At 40.0% G+C, this 16,049-nt stretch overlaps 1 protein-coding gene across 1 annotated transcript in view; it reads left to right on the top strand.

Annotated features, from left to right (window-relative positions):
• Window positions 1-1,528: 1,528 nt before the first annotated feature.
• The window catches only part of LOC124865604 (vegetative cell wall protein gp1-like), a 40,580-nt gene continuing 26,059 nt past the window's right edge, over window positions 1,529-16,049 (top strand). Inside the window, exon 1 of the mRNA XM_047360835.1 lies at window positions 1,529-1,593. Within this exon, the coding sequence (XP_047216791.1) occupies window positions 1,529-1,593 (65 nt within the window). The remainder of the gene's footprint in view (window positions 1,594-16,049) is intronic.

Raw genomic sequence — 16,049 nt, forward strand, 5'->3', positions numbered from 1 at the left:
GAAGTGTAATAGTACCTGTTCTTTGTTGCCTCTTAGTTTTTCACTCTTAACATACCCTGTCCAATGTGCAAAGGAACTGATTCATAGTTACTGCATCCTCTTCAAACAAGGTGGTCTAAAATCTTTAATCCTGATATTCCAACATTTGATGTATTAGTCTGTCCAACTATGTGTCTGCTCACAGATTTTTACATTAATTTTGACAAGTATTCTTAGATGCAAAAAATCTTTCACCAAAATGTGAACTTGCAGACAGAATAATTGAAGACATTTTTCTGGTCCAACATACATCTAATTAGCCAACACTGGATCATTTTATATGCACTGGTTTATCAGGGGGCTGCACAACTGTCCAGTTGGTAGCAATGTTGCCTTGCAGCAAGAAGGTTCTAGATTTGAGTCGCGGCCTAGGGTCTTTCTGCATAGAGTGTGCATGTTCTCTCCATGCATGTGTGGGTGCTCTCCAGGTACTCCGGCTTCCTCCTACAGTCCAAAAACTTGACGGTTATTTTAATTGTTCTCTCTAAATTGCCCTTAGGTGTAAATGAGTAGATGTATGTTCTGTGTGCCTCTGTGTTGCCCTGCGATGGACTGGCGACCTGTCCAGGGTGTACCCCGCCTCTTGCTTATAGACTGCTGGAGATAGGCACCGGCTACCCCGTGATTCTTTACGGTAGAACCGGGTTTAGAAAATTGATGGACCTGATGGTTTTTGGTCCATATTTCTGTTTTCCCATGGGTTTTAGTCATAGGTTTATCTCATAGGTTTAACACTGAGCAATCAGTTTTTATAACTCTCAGTTACTGTGCCCCCTATACTGCTGTTTCAGTAAATATAGGTAAAAACTGCAAAGCCTGTGTCACTTTGGCATTTTAAGATTATACCTATCACTATTTGTCTTGCAATGCATGTTAGCATATGCAAAAAGATTTCATGTCTAAATATATTAACGGCATAAAATGCATGAATATTAAACATAAAATCAGTCTTTATGCAGATGATTTATTACTTTTTTTCCAGCATTTGCAAACCTCTGTCTCTCAGGTAATTAGATTTTTTCTCAATAATTTCAGATTATTATATAAATTGGTTACAATTGACAGTTCTTCCAATTAATTGTTCTTTCCACAATTCCCTAAATACACAACTACAGTCAGGTAATATTACATATCTGGATATTTATGTTTCTCCTAGATTGGCATTTTTAACAAAACTAAACATCATCTCGTTTTAAAAAATAAGTGGAAGATGATCTCGCTAGATATCACTCATGGGCAGAGTTGCATCAATAAAAATGATGGTCTTACCAAAAATCCATTGCTTATTCTCAATGATCCCAAATAAACCGTCCTCTGACTGGTTTAGATCTCTGGACTCCTCCATCACTAAATTTCTTTGGAAAGATATTAGCTTAAAAACACTCTTTATTTTTGGAGAGCTGGTGGGGCGCATTTGGCTTTGTGCACGGCTTTTGCTTTGGGTGCTCTTTGCTGCGTTTTGTCCTCCACTGTATGGTGTGGTGTGGTGATGGGTGGGGCGGTGGTCCTGTCCGCGACATCTCTGGCCTCCAAGTATGGTTGCCCGCAGGCCTGGTGGGTGGTGTGTGCTTGGGATTGGTGGTCTTCACTGTGCTCCTACCAATGTACGGAAGGATGTGTCGTGTTGCTGTGGCATTGGAACTGCGGCTTGGCTTTGTCGTTTTTGCTTGGCTGGCCTGGATGTTGGTGGTTTTGCATGTCTGTAGGTGCATCGCAGGGTCTACTTGACTGCCTGGCTGGCCCTGGTGGTTTCGGTTCGTTTGTCTATGGATATGGAGGGGGGGGGGTGCTTGTGCCTATGCTGGCCTGGAGCTTACATTTGTGTGTGCCTGGCATTTTGTGTCTGGTGTGGCTTATTTCCGGCCTCACTGTTGGTCTGGGATGTGTTTTGTTGCCCTGCTTGCCTGGTTGTGGCTGCAGTCTGGTATCGGGCATTGGGAACTGTACCATGTACAAACCTCCATCTGAACCAGGTCCAAATTCTATCAGAGCCGAGGAGAAACATCCATCAGAACCAGGAAGAAACCTCTATAAGAACAAGGTCCAAACTCCATTAGAACCTGTTACAAATCTTCATCAAAACCATGTACAAACCTCCATCTGAACCAGGTCCAAAGTCTATCAGAACCAGGTGAAACCTATCAGAACCAGGACGAAAACTCCACCAGAACCAGGTCCAAATCTCCTTCAGAATCAGGAGGACCCTTCTATCAGAACCAGGTCCAACATTCATCAGAACTGGACCCAAACTCCATCAGAACCAAGAGGAATTCTCCATCAGGACCGGTTAAGAACCCACTATCAGAAGCAAGTCCAAACTCAATCAGAACCAGAAAGAATACTCTTTCAGAACCAGTTCCAAAATCCATCAGAACCTGGAACAAATCTCCATCAGAACCAGACCCAAACTCCATCAGAACCAGTTAGAGACCCTCCAGAACCAGGTCCAAATTGCTTTCAGAACCAGGAGACTACTATGAGAACCGGTTCCAAACTCCATCAGAACCTGGCAAAAATCTCCATCACTACCAGGAAAGAATCTCCATCAGAACCAGGTACAAACCTGTATCAGAACCAGGTCCAAACTCTATAAGAGCCAAGGATAAACATCCATCAGAACCAGGTACAGACTTCCACCAGAACCAGATACAGATCTCCATCAGAACCAGATCCAAACTTCATCAGAACCAAGAAGAAACGTTTATCAAAACCAGGTCCCAACTCCACCAGAACCTGGCAAAAATCTCCATAATAACCTTGAACAAATCTACACCAGAACCATGTACCAGCATCCATCAGAACCAGGTCCAATCTCTATCAGAACCAGAATGAAACCACTACTCAGTGACTTATGATGATAAGACCATCTTCATAGGTCCCAGGGGAGCATCAAAACTACGATCATTTGATGTCAGCTACTTAAACAGCTTCTACTGAGGTTCCAACACCTGAACAAGAGTGAATAATTTTAAAGGTCAATTTCATAGACTTTTGAATATAGGCTGTACTAAGCATTTTAGGCCCCTCTAGTAGCATTTTAGCTAATTTTACCTTATACAGTGTTTTCATATTGTAGATGGGGTAAATTAATATCAGCCTTCATGCTAGTGATAGCCAAAATGCTGATGTTAGCATTTTAGCTTATCTTTCTCCTCTCTTGTCTCTTAGCTGAATAACATATTTGCCTTTTTAGGCAAATTACTTTACTCATGAATACCAAGCAGCACAGCCCACTACATGAGCACTGTAAAAAACAGGTGCACCACAAGCAATAATTTTACTTCACAGATGTGATAGGACTCAAAGTTTCACACAAACGCTTCTGCTCCTTACATTTAAATCCATAAAAAAAAATGTGTATATGAAACAAATGCACAGCACATTAAAATATACATTAAATGTATTACACCATAATCTATATATAAACAAATATATAATATGCATATTATCTGTTATAATAATGATAAAATGTAATTATATCAGAAATATGAAACACAAAAACTAGACATTAAGTTACTGACTGGTTTCTGATGGGAAACAACATTTCCATTGTCATTTGTCCTCAATAAATAGCAGTGGTTCTGTAACTCATGTCTGAATTCTTTACTCAGAAACATGAAAGGGTAGGTTTTCTTCAGTTACAACTAAAAATACATTTTTAATAGGTAAAAAATGACCTCCTAACCTTCCGTTCTTTTGTACACAAAGATAGTAAAAAATAAAGGTAACTGGTGTGAAATAATAAATGACTCTCCTCTAAAAGCATCTGTGATGTCAAAGGATACAGCATTTCCAGAATAATGACTGAAAATACCATATCTTTCTTGTTGTTTGTAACTTTTACTTCTCAGACAACAAAATGTGTAACTGACATTTTTACCATCTTTACTTAAAATGCACATTCAATCTAAAATGCATAAATGTACAAAATTGAAAACTAACCTAGCACAACAAATAAAAAAAGAATGGATCAAATATAATATATAAAAAGATACTGCATTGATCTTTAGCCTCTTTGTCACAGTGGGGTTTTGGGGTGGACCGAAGCGCAGACAAGAGGTCTGGTGCAGCATTTCAAATGGCAGTCTTCAGCTTTATTCAAAAATATCAAAACGTAACAAAAACACACAGCAGGTACTGACCAAAGTCTGGATCCAAAAACTTACAACAATCTGTAACACTGCAGGAACATGGCATGAACGAGGGTAGCGAGCGTGAGCAAACAGGCAGAACAGAGTTTGAACAAACAGAGGAACCAGCCGGGAACAAAGAGCACAGACCAACTAATATACAGGGAGACGTGAGAGGAGAACAAAGGACAGATAATAAAAAAGACACAGAACAGGTGTGGCAAGGAGACAGGGAGGCTGAAGGGACAGGTGGAACTGATTAACCAATAAAGAGAAACATAGACCTAAGCAGAACAATAGACTAAGATAAAATAACCAAAACATAAGAAATCTAGAATAACCAAGAGGTAAAGGAAACAGAGGAACTGGAAGGAAAATAAGAATAACTAGGACCTAAGGCCTAACAAAAGGAGGCCATAAAGAAACCCTGACTACACAAGTAAACACTGATAGAACAAACTGAGAATGAAGCAGAAGAAATGAAGACTAGAATAAAAGTAAACAGTAACTAAAGCTGACCTATAAAAGGAGGGACTGGAGAATAAAGATAAATTAGAGGAAACAGAGCTAAGAAGGACAATGAATGTAGAGGGGACAAAAACTAAGTAATTAACAACTAAAAGAGGAAAACTAATGACGTGAGGAGAACACACTGGGAGGCAAAAGGAAACCAGAACTGTCAGAACACAGAAAGCAATAAACATGAATACAAACCCTCAAACAAGAAACATCTAGCAAAAAAAAAAACACAAAACCACAAACAAAGTCCAAAATGTCACATCCTGACACTCTTAAAATGACTTTTAAACATTAAATCAGGTCTTAGCTTATCAAAAAGTCTTAGCTTATCAATCAAATAAATTTCATCTGAAGAGGAATTTCACTGAGTTTTAAAAACTAATTTTAAACAAATGTAATTGCTTCATTTTCCTATATCTATTATAAAGCCAAAAACATTATTGCTAAAGATTATTGGGAGAATTATTACCTCTGAACGTCACTGGCTACTTTTTACGACAGAAAATAATAGTGAGTAGCTTTCTTTAAACTGATTAATGTCTGAAACTTTAACCATGTTTACTTCTCAGGTCCCACACAAGAATGATTTTGACAAGAAGTGCGCAGGAAGGTTTTGAAGAAACTTCACTTCAATTCAAAAATACTTTATTAATCCCAAAGGGGAATAAATTTTATTGTAACTCATTTTATGCAGGTTTCTTCAAAGAGCCATTGTAGATGCTAATGACTGTGGGCAGGAAGGATCTCCTGTGGTGGTCTGTCTTACAGCACATCTGAAGAAGCCTCTGACTGAAGACACTGTTGTTGTAGGACAGTCTCATGAAGAGGATGCTCAGGGTTCTCCATAATGTTCTTCATTTTATAAACGATCCTTCTTTGCACAATGATCTCCAGAGGTTCCAGAAGAGTCCCCAGAACAGAGCCAGCCTTTTTTATCAGCTTGTTGAGCTTTTTTTAAATTCCTGGCTCGGATGCTGCAGACGATGGCAGAAGAGATCACACTCTGCACAACAGACTGTCCAAAGTGAACACCGAGGTATTTATACTCCTCCACTACCTCCACTTCTTTTCCCATGATGGAAATAGTTTTTGACCTATTCCTGTTTCTCCTAAAATCTACAATCATCTGATCAGGGCATCTGCAGTGTTTACCGTATACCAATAAAAAACATTATTTTGACACTGCATTTTTTCACTGTCTGCAGAAAAATAAAAGTTAGAAGGACCTCTTTTCGTATTTTGTATGTTTTTGACCAAGCAATAGCATTTTGTAATCAGCTAAACAGGTAGTGCAATGATTTTTAAGAAAAATGAACAAATGTAAAACAGGAAAACTCAAAAGCTTGGCTGTTCCTATGGCAGCTTAATAACTTTCTACCGAGAATTAAACAATGAAGCGAAACACAATCAGGATATCTCAAGGATTTCTTTTTGGAGACAGACCAGGAGTAATTATGAACATGCCAATGCCTTTGTCTGGACACATGAGTGGGGGTAGCAAGCACAAAACTAGAAAGATTGAACTGACTTAGCAGCCGAATAAACAGTGTCTCGTGGCGACTCAGATTGTGACATGTTATTATTTGTATTAATTATGACTGATAATTATGATGACGAGTTTTTTTTTTTTTTTTTTTTGCAGAGAGATTCGCTTTCTGTGGTATCTTAAAGTTTAGAGACTTCATTAATATTTCTAAGTTTACAAACTAACAAACTATCAGTTTACAAACACATGCTAATGTAAAAAACATAGTGGAGTCACCTGGAGCAGCGGTAGTATTCACAGCTGACTCCTAATCTATGTCCTTTTTGACTACAAATCTAACAGGCATGGGTTGGGAATGATTATTGTCCTTCATTGTTTCATATAATAGGACTGAATGAAATGATGTAAACAAACTTGACCCATAACCGCTAGCACAATTAAAGCACAGCACTGCTTTTTTTCCTGCTAATGCAGCACTGTTTCACTTGCTGCTCCGTCCCTTCATAACTAATATTCCTTCACACAATAAAATGAAGGATTATTTAGGGGAGTTGTAGCATGTTTGTTTGCGTAATGTAGATTTATGGGGAAAACCAGTCTCGATGCTGGACGCAGACAGGTGCTGCTTTGGCATCAAGAGATAAGACTGATACTGGCAGATTTCCAACATAATTAAACAAGAAAGCAAACAAAAAAATATGTTTTATATGGCTGGTGATGAAAAAAATCACAGCACCTCAATAAACTTCACTGTGGCAGCAACATAGGTTTTGTCGTCCCACAACGTTATTTTCCATCTATGGTAAGGAGAAATGTTTTCACCATCTAGCTCAAAATACAATGAAACGTGTTTCTGATACACTTATCTTAGTTAAAGCTTATCAAAATGTTAGATATACTATATTGCCAAAAGTATTTGTCTGTCTACTTTGATGACATTCTATTCTTAATCTGTAAAGTCCAATTTATTGATGGATCCACCGTTGCCAGAAATAGCAACTTCAACTATTCTGTAAACATCTTCCACAAAGTTCAGAAATATGTTCATTCCCTCACAGTACTGCAATCATGACATAAGTTCAGTGTCTAAATGCAGAACCATTAGATTTTCTGTTGTACGTTAAAGACAAAATAATAATCAATAAAATGTGATTATACTCTTTCCAGATTTGTAAGTCAAAGTCTAAGACTAACCCTAACCCCTTGCACAGATGCACACAGTGTCATAATTGTCGATTGAGGGAAGGAACCAAGGACAGATATGAGTGGCAACAAACATACAGGTCCTTCTCAAAAAATTAGCATATTGTGATAAAGTTAATTATTTTCCATAATGTCATGATAAAAATTTAACATTCATATATTTTAGATTCATTGCACACTAACTGAAATATTTCAGGTCTTTTATTGTCTTAATACGGATGATTTTGGCATACAGCTCGTGAAAACCCAAAATTCCTATCTCACAAAATTAGCATATCATTAAAAGGGTCTCTAAATGAGCTATGAACCTAATCATCTGAATCAACGAGTTAACTCTAAACACCTGCAAAAGATTCCTGAGGGTAAGACACAGAAAGAAATGTCTGAACGAATATGCTGTTCCCAGAGTGCTGTATCAAGGCACCTCAGTGGGAAGTCTGTGGGAAGGAAGAAGTGTGGCAGAAAACGCTGCACAACGAGAAGAGGTGACCGGACCCTGAGGAAGATTGTGGAGAAGGGCCGATTCCAGACGTTGGGGGACCTGCGGAAGCAGTGGACTGAGTCTGGAGTAGAAACATCCAGAGCCACCGTGCACAGGCGTGTGCAGGAAATGGGCTACAGGTGCCGCATTCCCCAGACCTGGGCTACAGAGAAGCAGCACTGGACTGTTGCTCAGTGGTCCAAAGTACTTTTTTCGGATGAAAGCAAATTCTGCATGTCATTCGGAAATCAAGGTGCCAGAGTCTGGAGGAAGACTGGGGAGAAGGAAATGCCAAAATGCCAGAAGTCCAGTGTCAAGTACCCACAGTCAGTGATGATCTGGGGTGCCGTGTCAGCTGCTGGTGTTGGTCCACTGTGTTTATCAAGGGCAGGGTCAATGCAGCTAGCTATCAGGAGATTTTGGAGCACTTCATGCTTCCATCTGCTGAAAAGCTTTATGGAGATGAAGATTTCATTTTTCAGCACGACCTGGCACCTGCTCACAGTGCCAAAACCACTGGTAAATGGTTTAGTGACCATGGTATCACTGTGCTCAATTGGCCTGCCAACTCTCCTGACCTGAACCCCATAGAGAATCTGTGGAATATTGTGAAGAGAACGTTGAGAGACTCAAGACCCAACACTCCGGATGAGCTAAAGGCCGCTATCGAAGCATCCTGGGCCTCCATAAGACCTCAGCAGTGCCACAGGCTGATTGCCTCCATGCCACGCTGCATTGAAGCAGTCATTTCTGCAAAAGGATTCCCGACCAAGTATTGAGTGCATAACTGTACATGATTATTTGAAGGTTGACGTTTATTGTATTAAAAACACTTTTCTTTTATTGGTCGGATGAAATATGCTAATTTTGTGAGATAGGAATTTTGGGTTTTCATGAGCTGTATGCCAAAATCATCCGTATTAAGACAATAAAGGACCTGAAATATTTCAGTTAATGTGCAATGAATCTAAAATATATGAATATAAAATTTTCATCATTACATTATAGAAAATAATGAACTTTATCACAATATGCAAATTTTTTGAGAAGGACCTGTAGATGTACAGGGGTTGGACAATGAAACTGAAACACCTGGTTGTAGACCACAATAATTTATTAATATGGTGTAGGGCCTCCTTTTGCGGCCAATACAGCATCAATTCTTCTTGGGAATGACATATACAAGTCCTGCACAGTGGTCAGAGGGATTTTAAGCCATTCTTCTTGCAGGATAGGGGCCAGGCCACTACGTGATACTGGTGGAGGAAGACGTTTCCTGACTCGCTCCTCCAAAACACCCTAAAGTGGCTCAATAATATTTAGATCTGGTGACTGTGCAGGCCATCGGAGATGTTCAACTTCACTTTCATGTTCATCAAACCAATCTTTCACCAGTCTTGCTGTGTGTATTGGTGCATTGTCATCCTGATACACGGCACCGCCTTCAGGATACAATGTTTCAACCATTGGATGCACATGGTCCTCAAGAATGGTTCGGTAGTCCTTGGCAGTGATGCGCCCATCTAGCACAAGTATTGGGCCAAGGAAATGCCATGATATGGCAGCCCAAACCATCACTGATCCACCCCCATGCTTCACTCTGGGCATGCAACAGTCTGGGTGGTACGCTTCTTTGGGGCTTCTCCACACCATAACTCTCTCGGATGTGGGGAAAACAGTAAAGGTGGACTCATCAGAGAACAATACATGTTTCACATTGTCCACAGCCCAAGATTTGCGCTCCTTGCACCATTGAAACCAACGTTTGGCATTGGCATGACTGACCAAAGGTTTGGCTATAGCAGCCCGGCCGTGTATATTGACCCTGTGGAGCTCCCGACGGACAGTTCTGGTGGAAACAGGAGAGTTGAGGTGCACATTTAATTCTGCCATGATTTGGGCAGCCGTGGTTTTATGTTTTTTGGATACAATCCGGGTTATCACCCGAACATCCCTTTCAGACAGCTTCCGCTTGCGTCCACAGTTAATCCTGTTGGATGTGGTTGGTCCTTCTTGGTGGTATGCTGACATTACCCTGGATACCCTGGCTCTTGATACATCACAAAGACTTGCTGTCTTGGTCACAGATGCGCCAGTAAGACGTGCACCAACAATTTGTCCTCTTTTGAACTCTGGTATGTCACCCATAATATTGTGTGCATTTCAATATTTTGAGCAAAACTGTGCTCTTACCCTGCTAATTGAACCTTCACACTCTGCTCTTACTGGTGCAATGTGCAATCAATGAAGTCTGGCTACCAGGCTGGTCCAATTTAGCCATGAAACCTCCCACACTAAAATTACAGGTGTTTCAGTTTCATTGTCCAACCCCTGTAGTGGTACAAGGAGAACTAGACATCCAGCAAAGGTGGACAATGGAGGACCAGAGTATGAGGAAGTATGACAACCAGAGATCTTACATACAGAGGGAAGTGAGGAGAAAGGAATGACAAGCAGGTGTGAGCTTTCAGGTAATTATGTGGAACAGCTGAGGAAAAGAACAGCTCAGGGGGAGACTAATTACCACAGAGGAGCTGAATGGATATACATACAATTCTAGGATAAAGTAACAGAGACATTCTTAATGTACAAGGAACACAGGAATGAGCTAAGAAACTAATACGCAAACTAATGAACAAAAATGGCAACAACTAGAGGACATAAACAATAGGAAAATTGAGAAAAAAAGAAACTCAAAACTCAAACACCTAAGGATCATAACACATAGTGGATATAGAAATAAATGTCACACAATCAAATAACAAACAAGCGCTGGTCCAGCAGCTCAGGCCACAAACAGACACAATAAAGTTCTTGCAGCTTTTGGTGTACAAATACCCACTGTTAATTAGACTTTGTTTACACTGCCAATAACTAACTTCAAAATTACCAACAGACCTTAACAAATAACAAATAACTTTCATTTGTTTAACTTTTCAACTTTGTGTTTTATAACTTCAAATAGACCAACGTATTTAGCTATATCTGTATAATAAATAACACAGAGTGGATGATGAATAATGTAAAACCTCTGCACACCTTATTAAATCTACTTCTGAGGAGTTTGCTGTGGTAATTTAGTTAGCCTTTATTAACTTCTGATTTAGTTGTAGATTCTACATCACTCTGTGGTCCTCGACTTTACTTCAGTATGGGATTTGCATAAGATGCATCTTCATCTACTATTAAGTCACTTTAATCTTTTATTAAAAAAGTGAAATTAGATGTCTCATGTCTTCTGCAAATAAAAGCTTTTTTTTTAACATTAACTTTAGAGTAATTGTTGAAAAAAGCCTTACAGAAAAAATGTATGTATGTATTTGTCCATCCTGGTAATAGTTCCAATATTTTTTCTTTGCTGTAATGGGACTGGGATACTTCCCTTGCCCATCATAATAAAGGAGCAGAGAGAAATAAGGCAGAGAGTAAACAGTCTGTCAAGATGCCAGTAATGGACCATTAGCCTAAATAATTCCCATTTAATACACGATCAGTCAAGCTCAGATTCTCCCCTGCTGTGTTTTAGGGAAGGAATATGCAGTCATTCTGAAATGAGCTCAGAAAAGTTTAAGAAATAAAATAATGATTTTTTTCCTTTTTAGAATTCTAACCGGAAGCCATTAGGATCCATTGCTATTGATTTAATGGTGCCTAGCATTAGTGTAGAACCATCAAGGCAAGAGGCAGTGAGCTTGAGCTCTATCTGTTGTGTCCTAATTAGATGCTTGAGTTTATCTAACAGTGTAGGTAAAGTCCAAACCAGCACAAATTACACTGACACAAGCTTCTTTAATTACTTGTGATTAAAAGATAACCTGTTAAGGGCTCCTGCTTCACCATCTGACATGCAGGATTAACCCGGTAGTGATTTCCTTTGAGCCAGTTAAAGGTTGCCTTGCTGTACAGTCTTTAATCGACAAGCAACAGTAGAATAGCTTTGGAGCTTTCGCCCATTCCATTTATTCCTTTCCAGATCTGGTTTTGTGACAATTTTACACTCTACAGCCAATCTATAACTGTGTCTATCTAAAGTTTGGTGTAGTTTAGGTTTATCACAGGTTTTCTTTGCTTAAAAAGATCAAAATAAACCCATCTCTGCATTGTAAAACTACACTGACAAATCTGACCATTTTGTAATGTTTCTAAAAGTAAAATACTGCAGACATCAAATAATGTTTTGTAGGACTATGATGGTTTACCTATTTTTACTAGAGAACATAGGAAACCACTTTCAAATAAAATATTTACTAACTTTTCCCATGAAAACCTCAACACTAGGGCCAATATCTGGGACTTTGATTTGTATCCATTTACCATCAATCAATTTTACAGTACAAAGACAGACAGGTGGCCAGCAACCTTTCCCAAACAGAACGCTCCCTCACAGAGTTTATTATAAAATAGTGGGCGTTTTCTAAGTACTACAAATTCAGAGACACACAAAATCAGCTGTGTTTGCACCCTTTTTAAACTTGTGAGGTTCCTAAAGAAATGATTTATAGTGAAACTATGGCATGAAACTTGTGCCGATTGATGAATCTGTGTTTGATTTATCTGTGGCTATCCTCAAGGACCCGGATGCGTGACACAAAAAACTGAATTTTGGAACTGAAATTGAATTACAGACCTGAAAGTGAAAGTAGTCAAACTGAATTTTTAATACAACGAAATACATTTTAAAGGCAAATGAATTCAGTTTCAAACCATTATATTCAGTTTTAGTTTAGTGAAATTCATTTTCAAACCAATGCATTTAATTTCAAATTACACAAATACAGATTCAGTCTGAGCAATTCAAATTCAGTTTTTTCCCATATGAAACAAAGTCCCAGTATGTTCTTGTGGATTTACATTATCCATTAGAACATGACTGGATCATGGCCAATTTAGAAGACCTTTTTAATTGTGAGGACAATAATTATGCTTCTAGGGTTCTAAACTTGCCAAATGTTAGTCCTTGCTCTTCTCTGTAAGATATATTCATCAGCGGCACCTTCCTACAATGATATTACCACCCATGAGTTTTGTGTTCACAAAAAGGAAATACAAATAAAACAAGTATAATTTCCGCTTTCTGTTAAAAGTAAACATTACCAAATTCCAGTTTACAAAATACAAACAGACAGGTCCCTTATTCCTTTCAACACTTTATTGGTCACCTACAATATATTGCTAACTGGTCCCTCTCCTTTCTCTAGTACCTGTCCACGATCTCTGTCTGACACTAAAAAAACCACCAAACTCACCATCGTTCACAATTAACATTTTAAACTACTCTTGGTGTCTTTCTTGTTGGGTCTAAGCCAGAGTTACAATAACAAAACATGACAAAGTATGACACAACCGTTTCAATTGACTCTTAGAGTTAGGGGGAAAAAGCATTTGCAAAGTTTTAAATGGAGCAGTGTGGCATTTCCCCAGTGGAAGGAGCGGAAGCGTCGCAATGACCCTGAGTGGAAGGAGCTAATTTGTCCCTCCAACCCTCAGTGGAAGGAGCTAATTTGTCCCTCCGACCCTCAGTGGAAGGAGCTGAAGCATCGAGCTGAGCCGAAGCATCGGGCTGACCGTCAGTGGAAGGTGCTGATACGCTGAGCAGACCCTTAGTGGAAGATGTTGCAGCTGAAGTGGCGAGCTGACTCTCAGTGGCAGGAGCTGAAGTAAATGATGGTAGACTAGAAGGTGTTAATGGAAGATGACAATGATGAAAATGACGGTGGAGCCCGGAATGTAGATGGTTAAGCTAAAGATGATTGAGCCAAAAGTGTGGATGACTATAATAATGATGATAATAATAAGGCCTTAACAGCAGATAATAATTCATCTAGATGTGCAGAAAATTAAGAGGTCTGAGCTGTGGATGATTACATGTTCTGGAAATGGGAAGCAGTGTGTTCAGCTGCACAGAGGGAATAGAAGAACTCCTCTTCCAATTTTGACCACTAGAGGGCACCGAAAGAGCAATGGAAGGAACTGGAGAATTCTGGGCTCTAGAATGTGGAGGAGGGACCAGGGATGAGGAGTTTGCATGGAGATTGAAAGTTTGAGACGATGTCGGAAACTCCAGGGTAGGGGTGAAGGCATCAAATGGCATCTACAGGGACAGAGAGACGGTGACAATCCTATCCTTCGGAACAGGGAGAAAGCCATTGACCTGGCCATCCGGAGAACAGTTGGAGGTGCCAACCAGAACTTCCAGAATGGGAACATGAGCTTCACAATGACGTTGTCATCTTAAGCGTGAAGAGGTGGAAACAGAAATTGCTGAAACGGATAGTGGAGAAAGGAGCTTTGAATGCGGCGTTGATCCTTGCCAACCCAATCGAAGAGAGTGCATGGCACTGAGCAGAGGTTCCAGTTGCGAGGTGGGCTGGAGATGTCAGTGTTCTTGATGCCGGGTCTGTGGTTTATTCTGGGGAGACAGAGAGGAGTTGCATCGCTGCGGGTCTGTTCCAGGAGGAGGAATCACTGGTTTCGGATCCCAGAATGGCGATCCCTGTTCCTCCACCTGTCCTGTTCACTGCATGCCGGAGATATTCCCACAAAATAATAATTTCTGCTCCTGTTGCTGGATCCTGCTGCTGACTGGTTCGTTCTGTCAGGGATCGCTGGGGTTTTGCAGGACCAACGTGCAAGCAGAAGCGTGGTGATTGCATGATAAGTAGAATATCTTTTTAATTATTTTGCCAAAATAGACCTACAGGTAACAACAAGGCATCTCTATATTTATTTCACTTCTTGTAGTCCCGAACCCTACCAACGAGATTTATGTAAGCCTCTTTCTTTAACTTCATGACACTGCTGTAAACCCTTAATGACTTGGGCTAGGGCCTTAGACACAGAAGGTAGGTTAAAAAAGGAAAGAACCACAAGACCCCAAAGCTTTTTGCAGTAGCAGCCTTTTGGAGAGTGCATTCTCTTCTGCTAACATATATATATGGATTAGCAGCTTTAGAGCTAGTGACTTCAAAAAGCTCAACAAGCTTAAAAAGAAGACTGGCATTGTTCTGGGGACTGCTCTGGAACCTCTGAAGATGTTTGTGCAAACAAGGATACTGCACAAAATGAAATAACTTGACGCACAACATTGAGAATTCTCCTCATGACACTGTTTTATGACAACTTCAGTCAGAGGCTTCTTCAGATCTGTTATAAGACAGACCACTACGTAGATCCTTTCTACCCGCATCCATCCCTGTAAGGAGTTTTTAAAGAAACTTGGAAAGTTTGAATTACCACAATATTTATATGTCCCTTTGGGATTAATAAAGTCAATCATGTAATTAGGAGACCATCTCTAGTTATCTCTTTTGTAGCACAAAACTGGTCTGCCATATACAGGTGAGCAGCTTCTCCATATAGTACGCCCCTTTTATCTCTTGCTCTCGGTGGAAGACACACATGTTTTCTCTCCCTCCCTCCCTGCTGATCCCTGCTTCTGCTTTTTGTCTGTATTTTTCTCAGAGCCTCGCTTTGCATATCCTCCAAACTTGTAAATTATGGATTTGGTCAGCTGGTCTCTCAATGTAATTGATAAAAAATTTTCGAAGGGAAGACAGGGTAAAGGAGAACCCTCTTGTCCAGACTGGACGTTCTTCTCTGGATACACAATGGATTTTTGGCAGCAGTGGAAGATTGTGTGCCTGACTACGATGTTGGTCAAGGACGTAGAAGATGTGTCCGTATTTGGACTTTTGATAACCGGATTTCTGCTTTTTGGAATTGGTGGTTACCTGGCTTATCGAGTGATTCGCAAAACGTGGGCGGCTGTTCAAAGCATTCCAAAGCTGCCTGCGATGTTGGATTGAGTGTAGAGCGATCAATACTCAGGCTGAAATGTTAAGAGAGCAGAATTGCAATCTGGACACGATTCTTGAACCGAATCACAGCCTGGCAGTGGTTGGACTCAGAGGTTCAAGGATATAATCTTGGAGAAGTTGTACGCTCGAGATCTGCGGAAAGTACCAGAAATTTGGCCATTTGGATTTGCAATTGAGACATACCGGTAAAACTCTTAAGGTAGTTGGAAATTCAAAACTGCCTGAAACACAACATTTATTGTTTTTCTAAATCTGGCGCCCTGATGTGGCCTTGGTAACTTTTGCTAACTGGCTATTGACAAAATATCTCCTGGATGTTGTATAAACATGACGCTCTTCCCCAACACTCCCCTATCAGCTGTGTGCTGATAGGA

The sequence above is a fragment of the Girardinichthys multiradiatus genome, chromosome 3 (genome assembly GCF_021462225.1).
Source record: "Girardinichthys multiradiatus isolate DD_20200921_A chromosome 3, DD_fGirMul_XY1, whole genome shotgun sequence".
Lineage (NCBI taxonomy): Eukaryota > Metazoa > Chordata > Actinopteri > Cyprinodontiformes > Goodeidae > Girardinichthys > Girardinichthys multiradiatus.